The 18,819-nt window shown below is 38.2% G+C and overlaps 1 protein-coding gene across 1 annotated transcript in view; it reads left to right on the forward strand.

Annotated features, from left to right (window-relative positions):
- Positions 1–18,819, forward strand: part of RELN (reelin) — a 523,882-nt gene that overhangs the window by 493,229 nt on the left and 11,834 nt on the right. Inside the window, exons 51-61 of the mRNA XM_068549918.1 lie at positions 1,619–1,773; positions 2,834–3,048; positions 5,339–5,516; positions 6,213–6,388; positions 6,537–6,643; positions 8,041–8,283; positions 8,928–9,103; positions 12,885–12,958; positions 13,781–13,942; positions 14,683–14,840; positions 16,872–17,091. Coding sequence (XP_068406019.1) covers positions 1,619–1,773; positions 2,834–3,048; positions 5,339–5,516; positions 6,213–6,388; positions 6,537–6,643; positions 8,041–8,283; positions 8,928–9,103; positions 12,885–12,958; positions 13,781–13,942; positions 14,683–14,840; positions 16,872–17,091 — 1,864 coding nt within the window. The remainder of the gene's footprint in view (positions 1–1,618; positions 1,774–2,833; positions 3,049–5,338; positions 5,517–6,212; positions 6,389–6,536; positions 6,644–8,040; positions 8,284–8,927; positions 9,104–12,884; positions 12,959–13,780; positions 13,943–14,682; positions 14,841–16,871; positions 17,092–18,819) is intronic.

Genomic DNA, 18,819 nt, shown 5'->3' on the forward strand with positions numbered 1-18,819 from the left:
CAGTTAAGCTCCTGCTTGTCTTGCAAAGACAGTGCTCCTAGAAAGTGTAATATCTACTTATATAAGTAGTTTATGATATTGTGGAAGAGATTGGTGTTAGCTGATTAACGTAAGCCCTTTTTCATCAGGATTGCAGAGTTCTAGCATAAAATAAAATATGTACCCCAGAATAAACTCAGGGTATTCTTATTGGAATTCAAATTTCTGTGCCTTTTGATTCTTGAGTCCTGTATCTGTGCTGTAGGACTAAATGTAGCTCCAAATCCCATGGAATGAAAACTTAACAGATAATGGCATTGTGGTAGCCATTTGAGTCCTGGAGATAAACTGCTTGTTCTACAGACATATGTTATGCTCAGACAAAATCAAAAAGACACAACACTAGTAAAGGCTCAATTACAATTAAATTGTTTGGTCTCTTCTCTGACTCTTCTGAGGCCAGCCAACTCTGTGATTTGCACAGTAACCCAAGCCTCCAGTTGCACCCATTCATCTTCACTGTGAATGCTGGAGCTAACCAGGAAACTGCCAGAGAAACGTTGGACCTATGAAATCAAAGTGTATCATGAATTAGATGAAATTTACAGATATGTTTAATTTCTAACCTTTCTGGGATAAAATCATTATGTTAAAACACCTCTTCTGAAAGGGAAAGGGAATTGTGACGGACACGAATGTGTGCACACGTGCATGCACACGTGTGTGTGTGTGTGTGTTTGCGAGAGAGGGACAATAGGATTATTCTGCACTGATCAGATCATAACCTTGCTGCTTAAATTTTCCTTAGACTCCTAGAAGCTTTTTTTAAAAAATCACTTTATTGAGGTGTAATTGATGTACAAAAAGCTTTAGATATTTAATGTATACAATTTGATGAGTTTGGAGATAAGTGTTCACCCATGAAACCATCACCACAATAAAGGCCATAAGTTTATCAATCACCTCCAAAAGTTTCCTCCTGCCCCCCCCCCTCTTTTTTAATATTGATTTTTCTGTTATGGTAAGAGCACTTAACATTAAGATCTCTCTTAGCAAATTTTTAAGTATGAAATGCAGAATTGTTAACTATAGGCCCCATGTTGTACAGTAGATCTCCTGAACTTATTCGCCTTGCATTACTGAAACTTTGTGCCCTTTGACTGACAAGTCCCCATTTCCCCCTTCCACTATTCTACTCTCTGGTTCTATGAGTTTTACTATTACAATTTTTTTAATTGCCCAGAAGATACTACCAAAATTTGAGTAGAAATAGCTAACTCACTTGGCTATCATGTTACTAAAAATCTTCTTCCTTCTTTAGATTCTGCCTAAAAAGTTAAACACCTGTCAGAAAAAGAAATGGGTATACGTTTTCCTTTGCTTTTCATCTGTGACACATACAATACACTCTTTCTTTCTAAATGTAGACTTAGCTAGTATTGGATACTTGATATATCTCAATCTCTCAGTATCCATGTTCCTAAAACGATGTGCTTACATTGGTGTTGTGTCTATGGGTGGTATGTAATAAGAGAGATTTCTACTTAAAATAATTCTAGATCTTGCCTAAAGTGAAAATTTGTTTCAAAGTATTTTTGTCATAAATCTGTCATAAAATTTTTGTTTTTCTTTGTTTAAGTAAATGAGCACTGGCTATTCCATGATGATTGTACAGTAGAAAGATTCTGTGACTCCCCTGATGGTGTCATGATTTGTGGTAGTCACGATGGAAGAGAAGTGTATGCAGTGACCCATGACCTGACCCCCACTGAAGGCTGGATCATGCAATTCAAGGTGAAAATGTGATGACCTCAATTACATAAATAGCCATACACCAGCAATATAAAAATGAAACAAATTGTGGAGACAATGATCATACAATATTTTACTGACTTGATATATACTTTGAAAAATGAAATTTAATATTAAGATAATATATCAATACATCCCAACTATATATAACTTAATGATTAAAAGTATTTTATTTTTGAACTATTTCAAGATGAAACTTACATAAGAGTAAATGTGTTTCTGTCTGGGATTAAATACTGATAGAGCAAAATATTGATAAATAAAATGTAGGATACCGATTTCAGTTCCCTGAGTTTAAATCATTATATGATTTAGGCAATTTTTTTCCTTTAAGAGAAGATTAAAGCTATTGCTGTTATACCTACTTTTTTTTTTATACCTACTTTCTTTACAAAAGCATTTCAGTGTTTCTGGAGAAAGAAAATTATAGAAGACAAAGGCATGATTAGCATTAATGCCAACATCAATTTTGGCCAAGATTTTATTTCAATCAATTTATTCTGTCTACCTCAATCCCACTGTATTAGCAACAAATGTTGCATTATGACTATCTCCATCAACAAAGGGTTAGGATCGAAAGTACCTTCTGTAATTACTTCATTGCATCTTACTTGTAGTTGAAAGTGATTTATTGAGAGTCATAAATTGTATAACAAAACAGTAAACTTGGTAAAGCTGTTAGTAATCCTTCTTGGTCGAGCATTCTACCAAATAGAAGTGCCAGACCATTAGCACAACAAACAACAATTTGTAAGAGTAGACCCAGGCCTACCAAGGCAATCAGCCAGCCATGGCAGAAGCACAGATTTCAGCTTCTCTCCAAACTCCCTGCACAATATATGTGGCACTTTCTATAATTTGTCACCTTGGGCAACCATGTCAACTCCGCCGTCTATCAGCAGAGCAAATAATGAACCTGAAAATACAGGACAGATGTGGTTGTCTGTCAAGTGATCAGCAACTTTCTTGCTACCAAGTCTTTAGAGCAGAAACATGTAATATGGTTTTAATACCTTAATAATCTTGCATTTCCGTTTGTTAGATCTCTGTTGGATGTAAAGTATCTGAAAAAGTCACCCAGAATCAAATTCACGTGCAGTACTCTACTGACTTTGGTGTGAGCTGGAATTATCTGGTCCCTCAGTGCTTACCTGCAGACCCAAAATGCTCTGGAAGTGTTTCTCAACCATCTGTATTCTTTCCAACTAAAGGGTGGAAAAGGATCACCTACCCACTTCCTGAAAGTTTAGTCGGAAAGTAAGTAGAAAATTAAAATAAAGCCTAGTTCTAAGCACTAGAAGTAGGTTTAGGGACACTGTGGTCAGCCTGAAAGTATTGTGTAATTGTGTGTAAAATGCTCTCTTCCTCCCTAACTCTAAAGGTTCTCTAACTGGTGACCTCCATGACGAGCTAATTTAAGGAGACCTCAAATTGTAATCCTCAGACTTGTCAAGATAGGCCTTGACAGGCCCTTCCATTTTCCATACCTCACTGTCTGAAAATGGGGACAGAGCAATAGTGATGGCCTTGGATCCAGTTGAAAACATGTATGCTACCTTATGGACCTTGTAAATTGTGGTCCACTGTACATCATACGCTTTCCACATTACTGACTTGTCAATCCATGATAGACAGAGCCAAGAACAAAACCTAACTCATCATGCTATTTGTACAAATCCTAACTCTTCATGCTATTTGTACAAATGTAGTTTGTAGGTAGGTTTCATTTTTTTCTTATCAAAGCATTATGTTCTGCACCTGCAGTGAAAAGTAATTAGCCTGGAGCAGTAGTGAGCCAAGATGATTAAACTGTTTTTTGAAAAGTATGTGGATAAGTTAATTTAGGCAATTACAAAAAATTTCCAAAGATGCCACATGCTGCAACTAAGACCTGGTGCAGCCAAATAAATAAATGTATATATATTTTTTAAAAATCTCCCTTCAACTATAAAATTAAGGGAAAAGATACATTAAAGAAGATGACAGGTATACTTCCACCATATGAATCACAGTTTCTGGCTAAATGAAGAACCTTCTTGTGAAACAGACTTAGGATATATGACCAGAACATATAGAGTCTTTGAATAAGGTGCTTACACATGACAAAAAAAAAAAAAAAAGTCCCTTAGAGATCATTTATTACATGACCACTCACAGTTTTCTGCTACAAATCTAAAGGGCTTAGTCAATTAACATGCTAGAAAACAATCAGGATAACTTTCAGCTGCAGGTAACAGAAAACTCCAAATTAAAATTAAATTTGGCTCAATTGAAGATGAAATGTACTGTATCTATAATGAAAAAACCCAAAGATAAGTGGACTCTAGGATTGGTTGATTGACAAGCTCAACAGTGTCTTCAAGGCCATTGTTATTTCTTACTCTCTTACTCTTACTCTTCGCTCCACTGTCCACACATGGATGTCACACTCAGTCTTCAGGCTGGTTCCCCTCGTGAACATAGATGACTTCCAGAAAGCTGGAGCACAGTGCATCCTTACCTGTGTCCAATGGGAGAGAGAGAGAGAGTCGCTTTTCTTTCTAACAGAGCTGGAGCAAGTGCCTCCTTGCATCCCATTGGTACAAATTAGTTCAAGAATGCCTGTTCCTGGCTCCGTCAGTAGTGAGGGGCATTATATTACAGCGATTATCTCATATGACTCATCTGGGCTGAAATGTATGCTGGGGAGCCACCACAACCTCATTTCCTCATTTCCCCCTCCTGTCTTCACTCTCTTTTTTATAATGAGGTATAATTTACATTCAGTAAAATGAACACATTTTAATTGTTCCTCACAGTGAGTTCTTCCCATTGTATAACCCGTGTAACCACCACATGAAACAAGATACAGAGCATTCACATTGTCCCAGAATGTTCCCTCATGCACTGTGAACTCTTTCCACCAAAATAGGGTGGCATATTTTAATATAAGGTTAATTATGAGGCTTGTATTTTCCCCAGAAGACAGAGAAGTGCAATGATGAAATTGAAATCTCAGGGAAATTTTCCTTTAATATATAACCCTTTCAAAATTGTTTTCTAATTAGCACAGTTACTCTGGGAATATTCATTATCTTTGGGGCATTCAGAAGTTGCTGTTTCCCAACCACCTGAGGGCCGTGTGTATGCTGACAAGGCTCTATCAAAGGATTGATTCACCTTCTGTACAATTTCGGGAATACGATTAATGAATCGAAATTGTTTCGCAGCCACTGGACTCCAGTTCATAAGCCACCTGATTTATGATAGTTATGGATTTGCATTTTTAAATGTTCCTTTTGCTTGAAATAGAGATTCCACTGTGGTTTTGGTGGGGTTTTTTTTTTACAAGTTTACTCACGTATTTTAAAATGTAAATTGAATTGGCTTTAAACTTCCATTTCTAGAAAGATAGTGGTACTCTGAAAACATCTTTTATTAACCCATTTCATCTTGTCAGAATGATTTAAATGTTTTTTCTCTTGACTACTGAATATACACGCAGGGAAACGGACCTGAGTAAAGTTAGCTTTTGTTCTTCACTCCTTTGCTTTTGTGTTGGCAATAGTCCAGTAAGGTTTAGGTTCTATCAGAAGCACTCAGATACGCAGTGGGCAATTGACAATTTCTACCTGGGCCCTGAATGCTTGGACAACTGCAGAGGCCATGGGGACTGCTTAAAGGAACAGTGCATCTGTGATCCGGGATACTCTGGGCCAAACTGCTACTTGACTCACATTCTGAAGGTAATGTTAAAGCCCCTGAAGGAAGCATGTACTCGCATTGCGGACCGTGCATCAAGAACCAACTTAAGAGTGAGACTAATAATTTATAACCACATTCTTTGGGGCCCCCAGTAAATAAATCCTTTGTATGGAAACTTTAAAAATATGTATTAGGTTTAAGGGTTCTGGATTCCTAAATCAGTCTCCAATTGGTGGGGGGCACGTACTCCCGGGGAGAACGAGACAATCAATCAGGGAATATTGGGGGGAAAAGTGCTAAAACATCTGTTTTATTTTGTCTTACTCCTTTAAATTTTCAATTCTTGTTCGTGTTTCATAGAATCATAATAAAGTACAAAAGTATTTTTATATAATACATAAATAAATAAGTATATTTTGAGAGTACATGCTTAAGTAACGTTTTACCAGTAGGAGTATTACTATACTCAACTTTACAATTGTTTTATTTTAAGATTCTAGATTTTAAATTCCAATTATTAAACATTATTTAACCAGTTTAAATGATCTTCAATATATGGTGGAAAAGAATACTGTGGATGTGTCCTGTTGGGTTTCTTTTAATATCTTTTGGAAAAGCATTTGAAATCAGCTCTAATTTTTTTCAAGTCCAAGATGTAATTCTGTGTTGTCTTAACTATTCCATAATTATTCTTTAAAATTGTTATTTTTAAACACATGCCACTTAATTTTTTCCAGACTTTCCTGAAGGAACGCTTTGACAGTGAAGAAATCAAGCCTGATTTATGGATGTCCTTGGAAGGTGGAAGTACTTGTACTGAGTGTGGGATTCTTGCAGAGGACACTGCACTCTATTTCGGGGGATCCACAGTGAGACAAGCTATTACCCAAGATTTAGATCTCAGAGGGGCAAAGTAAGTCAAATTTTTGTTATTTTTGTCACAACTTAGCAAATTGGCCCCCAAACCAGAATGCATGTGTGGAAGAAGCTGTTATCCAGGACTTGAGTAGACGATTTGTTCTAATTAACTGTTCTGACAGATAATATGTGCTTGCATTCAGATTCCTGCAATACTGGGGGCGCATCGGTAGTGAGAATAACATGACCTCCTGCCATCGACCCATCTGCCGGAAGGAAGGCGTGCTGTTAGACTACTCTACTGATGGAGGCACGTTTGGGGGTGAAAGCCACGCCCTGGAGCAGATTGCAACATTCCATCCAGTGCCCCTCAGCAAAGTCCCTGCAAAGCTTTGCTGACCTGGCAGTGCAAATAGTGAAAGCCACAAAGAGAAAGCTACAGACCTTAGTTGCATTACACGTTCTATATATGTGTGACTTCTGTGTTATACAAAATCTACCCAAAAAAGGGACAAGAGAGAAATCAAATTAAAAAAAATAAACTCCAAACTTTATGAATAAAGAAAATAATCACTATGCTTGGCTGAAGCTTGATTATGAATGATACAATTAAGAGATAAATTTTTGCCTGGTCTTCCAAGTAAAAGATAATTTTAAAAACATTTTAGGGGCTTCCCTGGTGGCGCAGTGGTTGAGAATCTGCCTGCCAATGCAGGGGACACGGGTTCGAGCCCTGGTCTGGGAAGATCCCACATGCCGCGGAGCAGCTGGGCCCGTGAGCCACAATTACTGAGCCTGCGCGTCTGGAGCCTGTGCTCCGCAACAAGAGAGGCCGCGATAGTGAGAGGCCCGCGCACCGCAATGAAGAGTGGGCCCCGCTTGCCGCAACTAGAGAAAGCCCTCGCACAGAAACGAAGACCCAACACAGCCAAAAATAAATAAATAAATTAATTAATTAAAAAAAAACATTTTAAAATGTTTTAAAAAGCTTTTGTGTGAACAAGCATGTAATAAATGCTATAGAAGAGCTACAAGAAAACGTCATTAGTTGTAAAAAAGAGAGTCAATTCCTGAGTCTGTGACACACGATTTTAACAAGGTTCTGTTTCATTATTTTGAAGTAGCTGAAACCAGGCCAGTAGTACCATGAGGTCTTTAGAAAATCAGCTTTAGCAGATGGGTATCATTCTTAATAACTGGCAGATAAATAGATGACCCTGAAGTATTTTAGGGTATTCAAAAAGTGTTTTCTTAAGTAATGTAAACATTCCACCTACTCTCTTATCAGTTGATGACAGAAGCTTCATTCGTCCAACAAATCACAAATTGCATAGAATTATAATAGCTATATTTAAAAATACTAGGAGTTCTTGTCCAGAAACATGCAGAACATGGGTGTTTCTCATTATTTATGAGAAATAATGCATATAGGAATCGAGAACAAAATTTTAGAAGCAGAAAGTATATAATTTTTACTTAAGTGTTTCTATTTGTGGCCAAGTATTTCTAAATACCCTTCCCCTTATATCATCAGCCTCATTTTGAAACAATATGTATAAGTGGGGAACACTTACATTAAAGTCAGTGAAATCAGTTCTCATTACCTGGCTGAAGATTTCTTTGGGAAATTTACGGTAACTGCAGTATACTGGTGGTTTGTGGTGTTTTTTCCAGATATGTTACTTTTTTGGTGTATTTGCTTTACAGGAATTACTTGGACTTTGCTCCATGAGATGGATTATCAGAAGTACATTTCTGTCAGACACGACTACATCCTTCTCCCCGAGGATGCCCTCACCAACACAACTCGACTTCGCTGGTGGCAGCCTTTTGTGATCAGCAATGGACTTGTGGTCTCCGGGGTAGAGCGTGCTCAGTGGGCACTAGACAACATTCTGATTGGCGGAGCGGAAATCAATCCCAGTCAACTGGTCGACACTTTTGATGATGGTAAGAAACAAGACATTGAGCAATCTTTCCTGTGAGTCTTTTGTTTGCTTATGTCTTTACATGAGTTACTATATGAAAAGCCTTTAGATGAGTTCCTAGCACATATTTACTGATCAACGAATGTTAGCTATTATTTTGCCCAATAGTTTATACATCTTCAAGGTTAGCTGCTTGTTGAAATATCAACTAAGAATTTATGTTGAAATGTCAACTAAGACTTTAATAAATCTTAAAGACAATGTTTAATAAATCTTAAAGACAATCATTAAAGACAAAATGTCTCGCTCTAAGTATAATTTGAAATTTCAGTAGCCCAAAATAATTTCTGTTTCTTTAGGAATTTCTGTGCAGAGATACACATTGTATTGGTTTGAAAGTATACCAGGAAAAATTTTGCAATGGTGAAAGTTACCAGTCTAGCAATTACATTTTAAAAGTTGAGTAATCATTGTTCTAGCATTTAATAATCTTTTCTAGATGCGATTTCTCATCTTGCATTTATATATTATACCAATTAAATAAGATAAAAGTCAATCTTAAAGGGTAAGTAAAGAGCTAGAGCATAGACATTCAAGTAGTTCCAACACTAACCCAATTAATTCAAGAGAATAACATGCCATATTGCTTCCAATTTACCTTAACAGAAGGCACTTCCCATGAAGAAAACTGGAGTTTTTACCCTAATGCAGTGAGGACAGCAGGATTCTGTGGCAATCCATCCTTCCACCTCTACTGGCCAAATAAAAAGAAGGACAAGACTCACAATGCACTCTCCTCCAGAGAACTCATTATACAGCCAGGATACATGATGCAGTTTAAAGTAAGGGGAAGCAGCTCTTCCAGAGTCTGGCACTACATTTGGGGGAGGGGGTATAGAGAGAATCCTTATTTGAACAACTCCAAGGAAATGATTGATTTCATTCATTAAAAGAGACTTTATCTTATGAATACAAGAAGTTGTCTTTCACAAAGACCTTTATCTTGTAGGATTATTTGAACACAGGTTAAAATCTAAGTATATTGGGACATAGCAAGAAATGTAACTGTATTGTCTCTCAGATATGTAATCTTGAGTTCACTTTTCCAAACTTGGAAATAAAAAGCTCAAATAGGCACATCTGCCTATTAGTTTCTTTGTCTCTGTCCCTCTCTGTCTGTTTCTCTCCTCCATTTCTCTACCACTTTGTCTTTATGTCTATTTCATACATCAAGCCACTTTACTTCTTTATCTATCCTTTTTCATTATGTCTTTCCATTTTTCTTTTGTCTCTGACTTCCAAAAACGAACCTGTACATTAGCCCAATTGGAACTTCCCAAATCCTCAAAGATTTGAAAAAGACTCTCACTTCTTATAAATGCATATTTTATTCATATAGAAGAATGGAAGGGAAGGCATAGGAGGTAATTAATAGACAATTAGAGAGAAAGATAAAGCAATATCAATTAATGTCTTTCTCACTGCAGAACACGCTAAAAAGGGGCATTACAGAAATGCAGTTTATTACTAGATCATTTTAAAGAGACAGATCAGTTGTTCTAACACCCTTATTTTAAAAGATGTGCTGCAATCACAATTAATAGTAAGAATCCTTATTAGTATAATAAAAATGTATTCACAGTTGGGAGAAGGGGAAAATGAGGACTTAATATGTATAGGGTTTCAGTTTTTTGTTTTTTTTTTAATGGATTTAATTTATTTATTTATTTATTTATTTTTGGCTGTGTTGGGTCTTCGTTTCTGTGCGAGGGCTTTCTCTAGCTGCGGCAAGCGGGGGCCACTCTTCATCGCGGTGCGCAGGCCTCTCACTATCGCGGCCTCTCTTGTTGCGGAGCACAGGCTCCAGATGCGCAGGCTCAGTAGTTGTGGCTCACGGGCCTAGTTGCTCCGCGGCGTCTTCTGGGATCTTCCCAGACCAGGGCTCGAACCCGTGTCCCCTGCATTAGCAGGCAGATTCTCAACCACTGCGCCACCAGGGAAGCCCTAGGGTTTCAGTTTTGCAAGATGAAAAATTCCTAGAGATATGTTGCAAAAAAAAAAAAAAGAAAGAAACAAATTTTCTGTTTTCCTCAGCTCTGTATTAAACTCTCCTTCAGAGACTGTAGGGTGAGGCAAGCCCCCCAAATGCTACCACTCCCTCAGGACTGTCTTTAACTTAGTGACATGAAGGATGCTCAAGGCCATGTCCAGTGTTACACCACCCCTAATTCCAAGCCACGTCCCTTAAGGCTTTCCCTCTACCAGACTCACATCAGAGCATTTCTTGATTAAGTTGGTTAGGACCTTCTCTTTTGCTGCCTCTATCAACCCAGAACTGAAGAGACTGAAATTTTCTTCTCTAGCCAAGTCAATTTGTTTCTTAAAAAAAAAAAAGGCTTGTCCCCAGAAATTGAATGATTAAAGTGTCACTAAATCTGCATTTTTACAGTCACCATAGAATGGTTACCTGTATATGTGTGGCTGAGTTGCTTTGCTGTGCGCCTGAAACTATCACAACATTGTTAATCGGCTACACTCCAATATAAAATACAAAGTTTAAAAAATAAAAAAATAAAGTCACCATAGACTTTCTAAACACCATATCCAACAGCTTTCAACTTTCACCCATTCCTCATTTTTCCTTTTCTTTGTACTATTTGGCACTCTTGTCCTTGTCTTCTCCAGCTCGTGAAATTCTCTTTGCTATTGGCTTCTGGGTTCTCTGCTGCTTCTCCTCTTACCTTCTTGATATCTACGTCTGTCTCCTTTTTGGTTCCTCTTCTTCCCTCAACCTGGTAAATATCAGCATTTCTTAGTACTTCTCCCTGGCTTTCTTCTCTCTTCACAGACATTCTCACCTTTGGAAACTTCATTCATCCTCTGGCTTCAAATATCACATCTTTAAGAGCAACTCCCAAATCTGCATATCCAACCTTGACTGGCTCATCAACAGTCAATTCAGTACTTTTAATAGCCTGTGTACATTTCTACACCTCTGTTTTACTGGCACCTCAACTCAACATGTCTAACAGCGAACTTCATATCTTCCTGCCCCATGCCAACTCCTCTTTCTGATTTTCCTATTTCTCTTGATGGCACTGCCTGTCACCTATTCACTGGCTCTAAATTTTAATTTAGTCTTTGACTTTTCACTTTTCACATCTAATCAGTTACTACATCCTTTTAATTCTAATTCCCAGTGTCCCTGGCACCCATCCCCTCTCCTCTGTTTGCACTCTTACCACCTTTATTCTGGCCCTAATTAAATGAGTAGGCCATTGAGTAGTCCTTTGCTTTCTAATCTCTCTCCACTCCCACCTGTCTTCAACAGCACAGTCAGATTGATCCTTACAAAGCACAGCTTTGAGCCCATCATTCCACTGCTCATTAACCCTTAATGACTCCCCACTGCCTACCAAATTAAGATCAAACACCTTTGACTACAACTCATGGTCTGTCAAACTCAACCAATCTTTCCAACCTCCTCTACCAATATTCCACATACTCTACACTTAGACCAAAACACACCACACGCTGCACTCCAGACATGCCACAGTGCTTTCCCACCCAAATGTCTTTCTCCTGTCTCTACCTCTCAGACTCTTCCCATTCTTCAGGGACAGTTCACATACACTTTACCTGATTAATGCTTTTCTCTTTTTTTTTAATTGAAATATATTTGACATATAGCATTGTGTAATTTTAGGGTATACAACATGTTGATTTGATACATTTATATATTGTAATATGATTGCCACAATAGTGATAATTAGCACCTCTATCACGTCACACAATTATCTTTTCTTTTTGTAGTTGGAATAATTTAGATCTCCCACTTCTGATGAACTATTTTCTAACCCACTTAGTACGATTCAATCTCTCCTTCCTGTGAAGCACCACAGCATTTTATTTGTATGTGTTCTGGTTTCCATTTCCACTATTGGAATATACTTTGTATTCTATCTCTGAAACCAGGGTTGTTTTATGAATAAGCGTATAGTCTAAAGTTTTTAGCATTAACCTTCCCTAGTATCAGCACTGAAATAGGACTTATTGATTGAGTAGATGATTAGAATTTAAATTTGAATCACCAAATTTTTCTAGCATTTATGCATTATTGATGATTCAAGCATTTAATTGCACATAATATGGAATGCTTTTATTCACATGGAAATGGAAAAAGACTAGGAATAATTATTAAGTAATTAAAAATTACTATTTTTAATTACAAATAAAAATTTAATGGTAGCATCAACGAAGATAGGATATCAATGAAAATGTTTTGAACCAATGATACTTTGTTTCTTTCCTTTAATTCTCCAAATACTGCTTTCCTTTTGACCAATTTATCTTCCCCAAAAATATGATTAATATGTTATACTAATTAAGTAAATAGAAATAGTATTTTTTTAACCTTAATTCTCGTCTCCTTGCAAAATGGCATGACTTTAACAAAGCTCAAAAGAATGTATTCTCGGTGTCCTGGCAGGCTGCTCTGTAAAAGCTTCTCTGAATACTTCTTGATTACTTTTCAGAGCCATAATGAAGAGAGATGGGATTCCTAATTAATGAGAGGTATTATTTAATCTAGCCTGACACATATCAATTGTTTGCTTGTTTTAGATTGTGGTGGGTTGTGAAGCCACTTCTTGTGGTGACCTTCATTCCGTAATGTTGGAGTACACTAAGGATGCAAGGTTTGTGAAATAATGTTTTACATTTCCTCCAAACGTGAAAATAAAATTCAAATGTTTGTCTATTTTTAAGGCAGCTGCTTACAGGGGAGCATTCTTTTGTATTAAAAGTGGCAGTTCCTGTGTATACATGTAAAAATTTCATTTGTATAAAATTCACACATGTATCTTATTTTCGAATTTTTCCTTCAAACCAAGAAAAATCAATGTTATATTACGCTGCAGCCAACAAACTTTACATTGTAAGATAAGTAAGACACTACGTTTGTCCTCAAAGTAGAACCCCCTTTTATTCACGTTGCTTGTTCTCAACCAACCCTAATAAAAATATAGATCAGTGAAAGGTCTGAACATGCTTTACCTAGAGTCACACCTCCTAAAGCATAGTAGCAGTACTGAGCATCAGTCTGACAGAGGAAGGTTGCCTTGTTGGTGCTGGCAGGCCTGCCTCTCACCACCACTTTGAAAAATGAATTATAGTGAGAAAGTTTGGGTAGATAGAGAACTTTGTCAATCGACTCCAGGTGTGGTTCTTGTAACAATATCAGTGGGAGGAAGTCGCTAGAATGCCACTCTGTTCCTGCCATCATTTTATGCTGTCATCTGTGAATATATTAATGTGCCTGTAAAGAGTTAGGATCTATCTCATACGAGATAGTTTTCAATTTTTCTTTTTATTATCTGTAATTATAAATATATATAGGAAATAGGAAAGTTACATTAAAATGTTTTAATTTAACCCAGCCCTAAAGCATTCCCTTGACATTAGACAGGTCATATATTTCTCTGAAGAGCTGTCTAATGCAGCCTTTTTGGTTTCTGCAGGTCTGATTCCTGGCAGCTCGTTCAGACCCAATGCCTTCCTTCCTCTTCAAACAGCATCGGCTGCTCCCCCTTCCAGTTCCACGAAGCCACCATCTACAACGCTGTCAACAGCTCCAGCTGGAAGAGAATCACCATCCAGCTGCCTGACCATGTCTCCTCCAGGTAGGTTGCATACTAAGGTAAACTTTGTGGCATCATCTGCCAGTCTCTGCAGAGCGCATACAATGAGGCGAGAGCAACTGATAAAATGAGGCTAGACTTTTAGTTGCAGCCCTAGTACCCTTTCCCCTCATCTCCCCCTCCTCTCACCAACCCATGCCCCTAAATGGCAATTGCATGTCCCAAGAAGAAATAGGATCTTGTTTGTAAATGATTCATAGACGTCAAATTTTCTTTTGATTAAATACCACAGCACACACCAAACTCAATCACAGGCCCAGAGTCACAAATGCCCAAAGACTTGGACTTGGCACCGTATCTGCCCCAGTGTTCTGTGTTCCCAAGGGCTGTGCTGCTCCTCCCAGAATCAGTGCCCTCTGGGTTGTGCCAGGCTGGTTGGGTTACGCAAAGCTGCAGGGTAAAAATAATGGCGCACAGTCTTCCTAGAGCAGCATTGATTTTCCTCAAAGATTTGAAAATGATACACCGCTATAGGGAAAATAGACAGGTTTATTATGGAACAGAATAGGAAATTCACATAAAACTTTCAGGGCTTTTGGGGTATATACTCCTAGAATGTGAGGGGTACACATTCACTCACCTCCACCAATTGGGTGCTTCGGGGAGAAGTTTGGGAAGCCCTTTTCTTAGAAATAGCCCCCATTCCCAGAGGCTGGATGCTGGACATAGCCATGGAAGATAACAGCCTCCTGAATCCCTTCTGCTCTCTGTGGGACTTTCAGTGCAACACAGTTTCGCTGGATCCAGAAGGGGGAAGAAACGGAGAAGCAAAGCTGGGCAATTGACCACGTGTACATCGGAGAGGCTTGCCCCAAGCTCTGCAGTGGGCACGGATACTGCACCACCGGCGCCATCTGCATCTGCGATGAAAGTTTCCAAGGTCAGAATCCCATTTTGTCCTTCTTGACACAGGAGACCATGGAGTTCTCCTCATCTCAACATGCGTGCAAAGGCTGCTAGGAAATGGATAGAAACTCTGGCCTGAGGGATTTGAGATAGATGATACACTCTTTGATCACATAGTTATTTACCTTTGGAATGAATTACCACGGGTAATTTTATGCTATGTTCCTTGAATTTTTAAAAATGCAGAGTTTATCCTCCCAGGATATTCTATAGTACCTCACATTCTCCAACTTCCGTATAACTCCCTGCTCCAACCCCTATCTTTCACACTTGATTTCCACTCTGGACCTTTCTCCTGCCTGGCCTGGCTGCCTGTCCCTAGATACTGGACCAATATTCCTTCTCCCTGGACCTTTCCCGGTCCAGGGAGCGGCCACTGTCCTCCCAAGATGGAGACGACAATTCAAGATGCTCTGTTTCCCAGGTCACTCTGTCCCATACGAAAAAACCTTCATGGCTCAAAAAAATATACTTTTACTGCTTGAATTTCTAGAGGCTAACTGTGTATTTGGGGCAGAGTATTTAGTCAACTCCTAACATCCCAGGAGATTGCTATGTCGGCCTGTTTGAAGGCCTGCAGCCCTGCTTTCTTTTGATGCAATGTTTCTCATAGGTTTCAGCCTCTATGTTACAAAGTTCACTCTATCCAATTACCATTATACCCTCGGAGCCTAATAGCAATGCACAGTAAATCTTTTTTGAGTGAATCCTTACACTGCCTTATCCTTTACCATCTACACAGTATCCACCAGTATATTCAGCAGAGTCATTTAGTATTTATGATATTCCCCATAAATTAGCTATGGTTAATATCATTATTCCCACTTTACAGGTAAAGAAGCTGAGACTCAGGGAGGTTAAGTGACTTGCCTAAGGTCACATAGCAAGTACATGTCAGTAAGAAGACCGGAACTCAAGTTGTCCTTTCCAGTCAGCCTTGCTGTCTCTCAGAGCTGAGAGAGTTATCCAAAGAGGACCAAATTATATAGCTTCCCCAAGGGTACAATGGAAGCACCCATAGATTTGAATTGAGTAGAATCCATTTAGATTTCTTGACGGATGCTACTTCCTTGCCTCCAAGTGTAATGAGTATGGTAAATGTAGACCGCTGCACATCTCTGAGGTTAGAAATTACTTAGCTGCCATCTTTTTCCGCTGGTCTCATTACCACTCAGACCAACTGAGTCTGTTTGTATATTAGCTGGAGAATTTGAACTTTAGGCAAATGAACAAATCAAATGTCTCACAAGGAGTCCTAGGTGTCTGGAATTTGCCCTCTTCCCTGATCCAACAGAGCTATGACCTTTCGATTTTGAACTATTGTAGACATTGAGAAAAGTTGTGCTGTTCCAATGAAGGAGAAATGCGAAGACGTACACATTAGCTAAAGTAGCACCTTCCTTAAATGGCCATATTTCAGCTCTGTGGTCTCTGAGAGATACTTCCAGTTTATTATTCATGTATTTATCCCAGCTTCATGATGGAATATTTTATATGTGCTCAATATTGTGCTAGGTGCTAGGATCCAACAATGAATAAAATATAGACTCTGCTCTCAAGAATCATCAAATATAAGAGCTAGAAGGAGAACAAGAACATGACTTATTTTCTGCTACAAAATCACGCTAGGGGACAAGAAATTAGGTTGTCTCTAATGCCAGGGTGAGATCACCCTCTGGAGACACGTCATTGGTAAACATACAGGCCCAGCCAGACGCTGTAGTTTTTTAACAATGGGCTTATACAAGAAATAAGCACATTAGCACCTACATATTTTAGTAAACATTGACTCAAAGATAATGGTATTTTTCAGCAACACAAGCCAATAATTACTGAAATAAAAGAGAAACATGCATTTCTGGGAGTCTATATCTGCTTGGTATTTTGTCATTCTTACAATAAATCTGAAATTGATTGGATTAAATCTGAAATTGAATGCTTGTTCTTAATCTTTGATGATTCTGCTTGTTCCAGCTAATTTTTGCAACTATTCCTTTCCCTCTAGGAGATGATTGCTCTGTTTTCAGTCATGATCTTCCCAGTTATATTAAAGATAATTTTGAGTCCGCAAGAGTCACTGAGGCAAACTGGGAGACTATTCAAGGTGGAGTGATAGGAAGTGGCTGTGGGCAGCTGGCACCCTATGCCCATGGAGACTCACTCTATTTTAACGGCTGTCAAATAAGGCAAGCTGCCACCAAACCTCTGGATCTCACTCGAGCAAGGTAATACGACTCCCGGGTTGTAGTCCAGACATAGAATCAGTCACAACGCCTCACTGTCTGCTGTTAGCAATGATCATGAACTTTATGGCACAGGTGTCACTAAGCAGTGGAAACCTAAATATCATCCGAATTTGGTATGAAAAAGCATTATATGTTTTCACAACTCAGAATTATGCTTTGCTTAAATTTAGTGTAGAATTACCTTGTATCTCTTCACGCACACTGGCTGAGTGTTGGTAACATAGGCATAAGCCTGGAGAAATGGCCAAATATAAGAAACGGATAAGTGTATCCCATCAACACATTGAACACCGTGAACTCACACAATGTTAGAGGCCAATTATATCTCAATAAAGTTGACAAAAATAAATAATTGGTTATGAATAATCTATATAGATAATTTAATATGGACCATATGCAAGCATGTAAATATAAATGTGAATGTGAAGAAGATTCGTAGTAATGCAAACATACATATTCCTGTATTTAGCATATGTAGCTATAAAAGAAAGTGGAGGATCGATGGCTGGATGGATGGGAACTTTAAAAGTTCACATGATTTATGAGCTGCACGCTAATTCAGAATAGAGAGGACAGAGAAAAAGAGACCCAAGAAGGTTCCTTCCCCACTTGCCCTTCCCAGCTCTACCACCTTAGCCAGAGCAAACACAGCTTATTGTCTGTGTAATTCAAGAAGAGATTCCAAGGCTTTATAAAGGTTGCAAAATACTAAACTACTTACTGAATGCTCAAAAGTGCATGAGTATTTTTGAGAATTAAATGTTGGGTTAGTGGGAATGTAGATGTTTACTTGAAGCTTAATATCAGTAATGTATTTTCAGAGGCAGAAAGGCAGGTTGGGGGGCCTTCAATATGATAAACAATAAAAATATTAAAAAATTAATTCCTGTAGAGTAACCATATAACTAACCATAGATGCCAGAAGTTGTTGTGTCCACCCATCCCCAATTTTTTTCCTACCAAAAAGATGTACATAATCTAGATCAACCTGATGTCTTCCTTGACCCCACATATAGCTACAACTAGCCACTTAGTTAATGATTGCACACCATGTCGTACAAGTAACTTTGCTTTAAATTAATTAATGCATTTAAATAATACATTTACCAGTTTAAGTCAGGCTCTTTATTTGACCACCTGTTAATCACTAGGAATCTTACGAGGATAGATTTCCTATGTTTAAAAACTGTATCTTCTAAGGGTAAGGATGCCTGTGAAAAACAAAAGGACACGTCAAACACAATAACAGATATGGTCCACAGCCTGTGTGTCTAACTCAGTTTTCCCTCTGCTCTGATCTCCAGACATCCTTTCCTAAAATAAACATGATGATTTATCCTTGTCCAGATTCTGTTCAGCTTGAAGCTATTTGTAAAAAGCACGTAGCATAAATACTGTGGTTTTATTTCTTGTCCTCTCCATGTCCTCAGCTGCCTATTTGGCCCATATCACTTTGCAGAGAACAGAAGGTGTTTCAGGAGAAATGCTCTAACAAGATTTCTAACATCATAAGAAGAAAAAAGATCTTTGAAAGTCAAAATTTTCACTGTGTAGAACACCAGCCTTCTGGGCTTATTTTTCATATGTATGATGTAAAAGATAAGTTCAGTAAACTTTGTCATTTATGTGACTTAGTCATAAGACTGGATGCTTCTGTTTTTACTATATTATGAACATGAAAATTATGGACTTTAGGAACGAGAAAGA

This window comes from Eschrichtius robustus, chromosome 8 (assembly GCF_028021215.1).
Source record: "Eschrichtius robustus isolate mEscRob2 chromosome 8, mEscRob2.pri, whole genome shotgun sequence".
In the NCBI taxonomy this organism is placed as follows: domain Eukaryota; kingdom Metazoa; phylum Chordata; class Mammalia; order Artiodactyla; family Eschrichtiidae; genus Eschrichtius; species Eschrichtius robustus.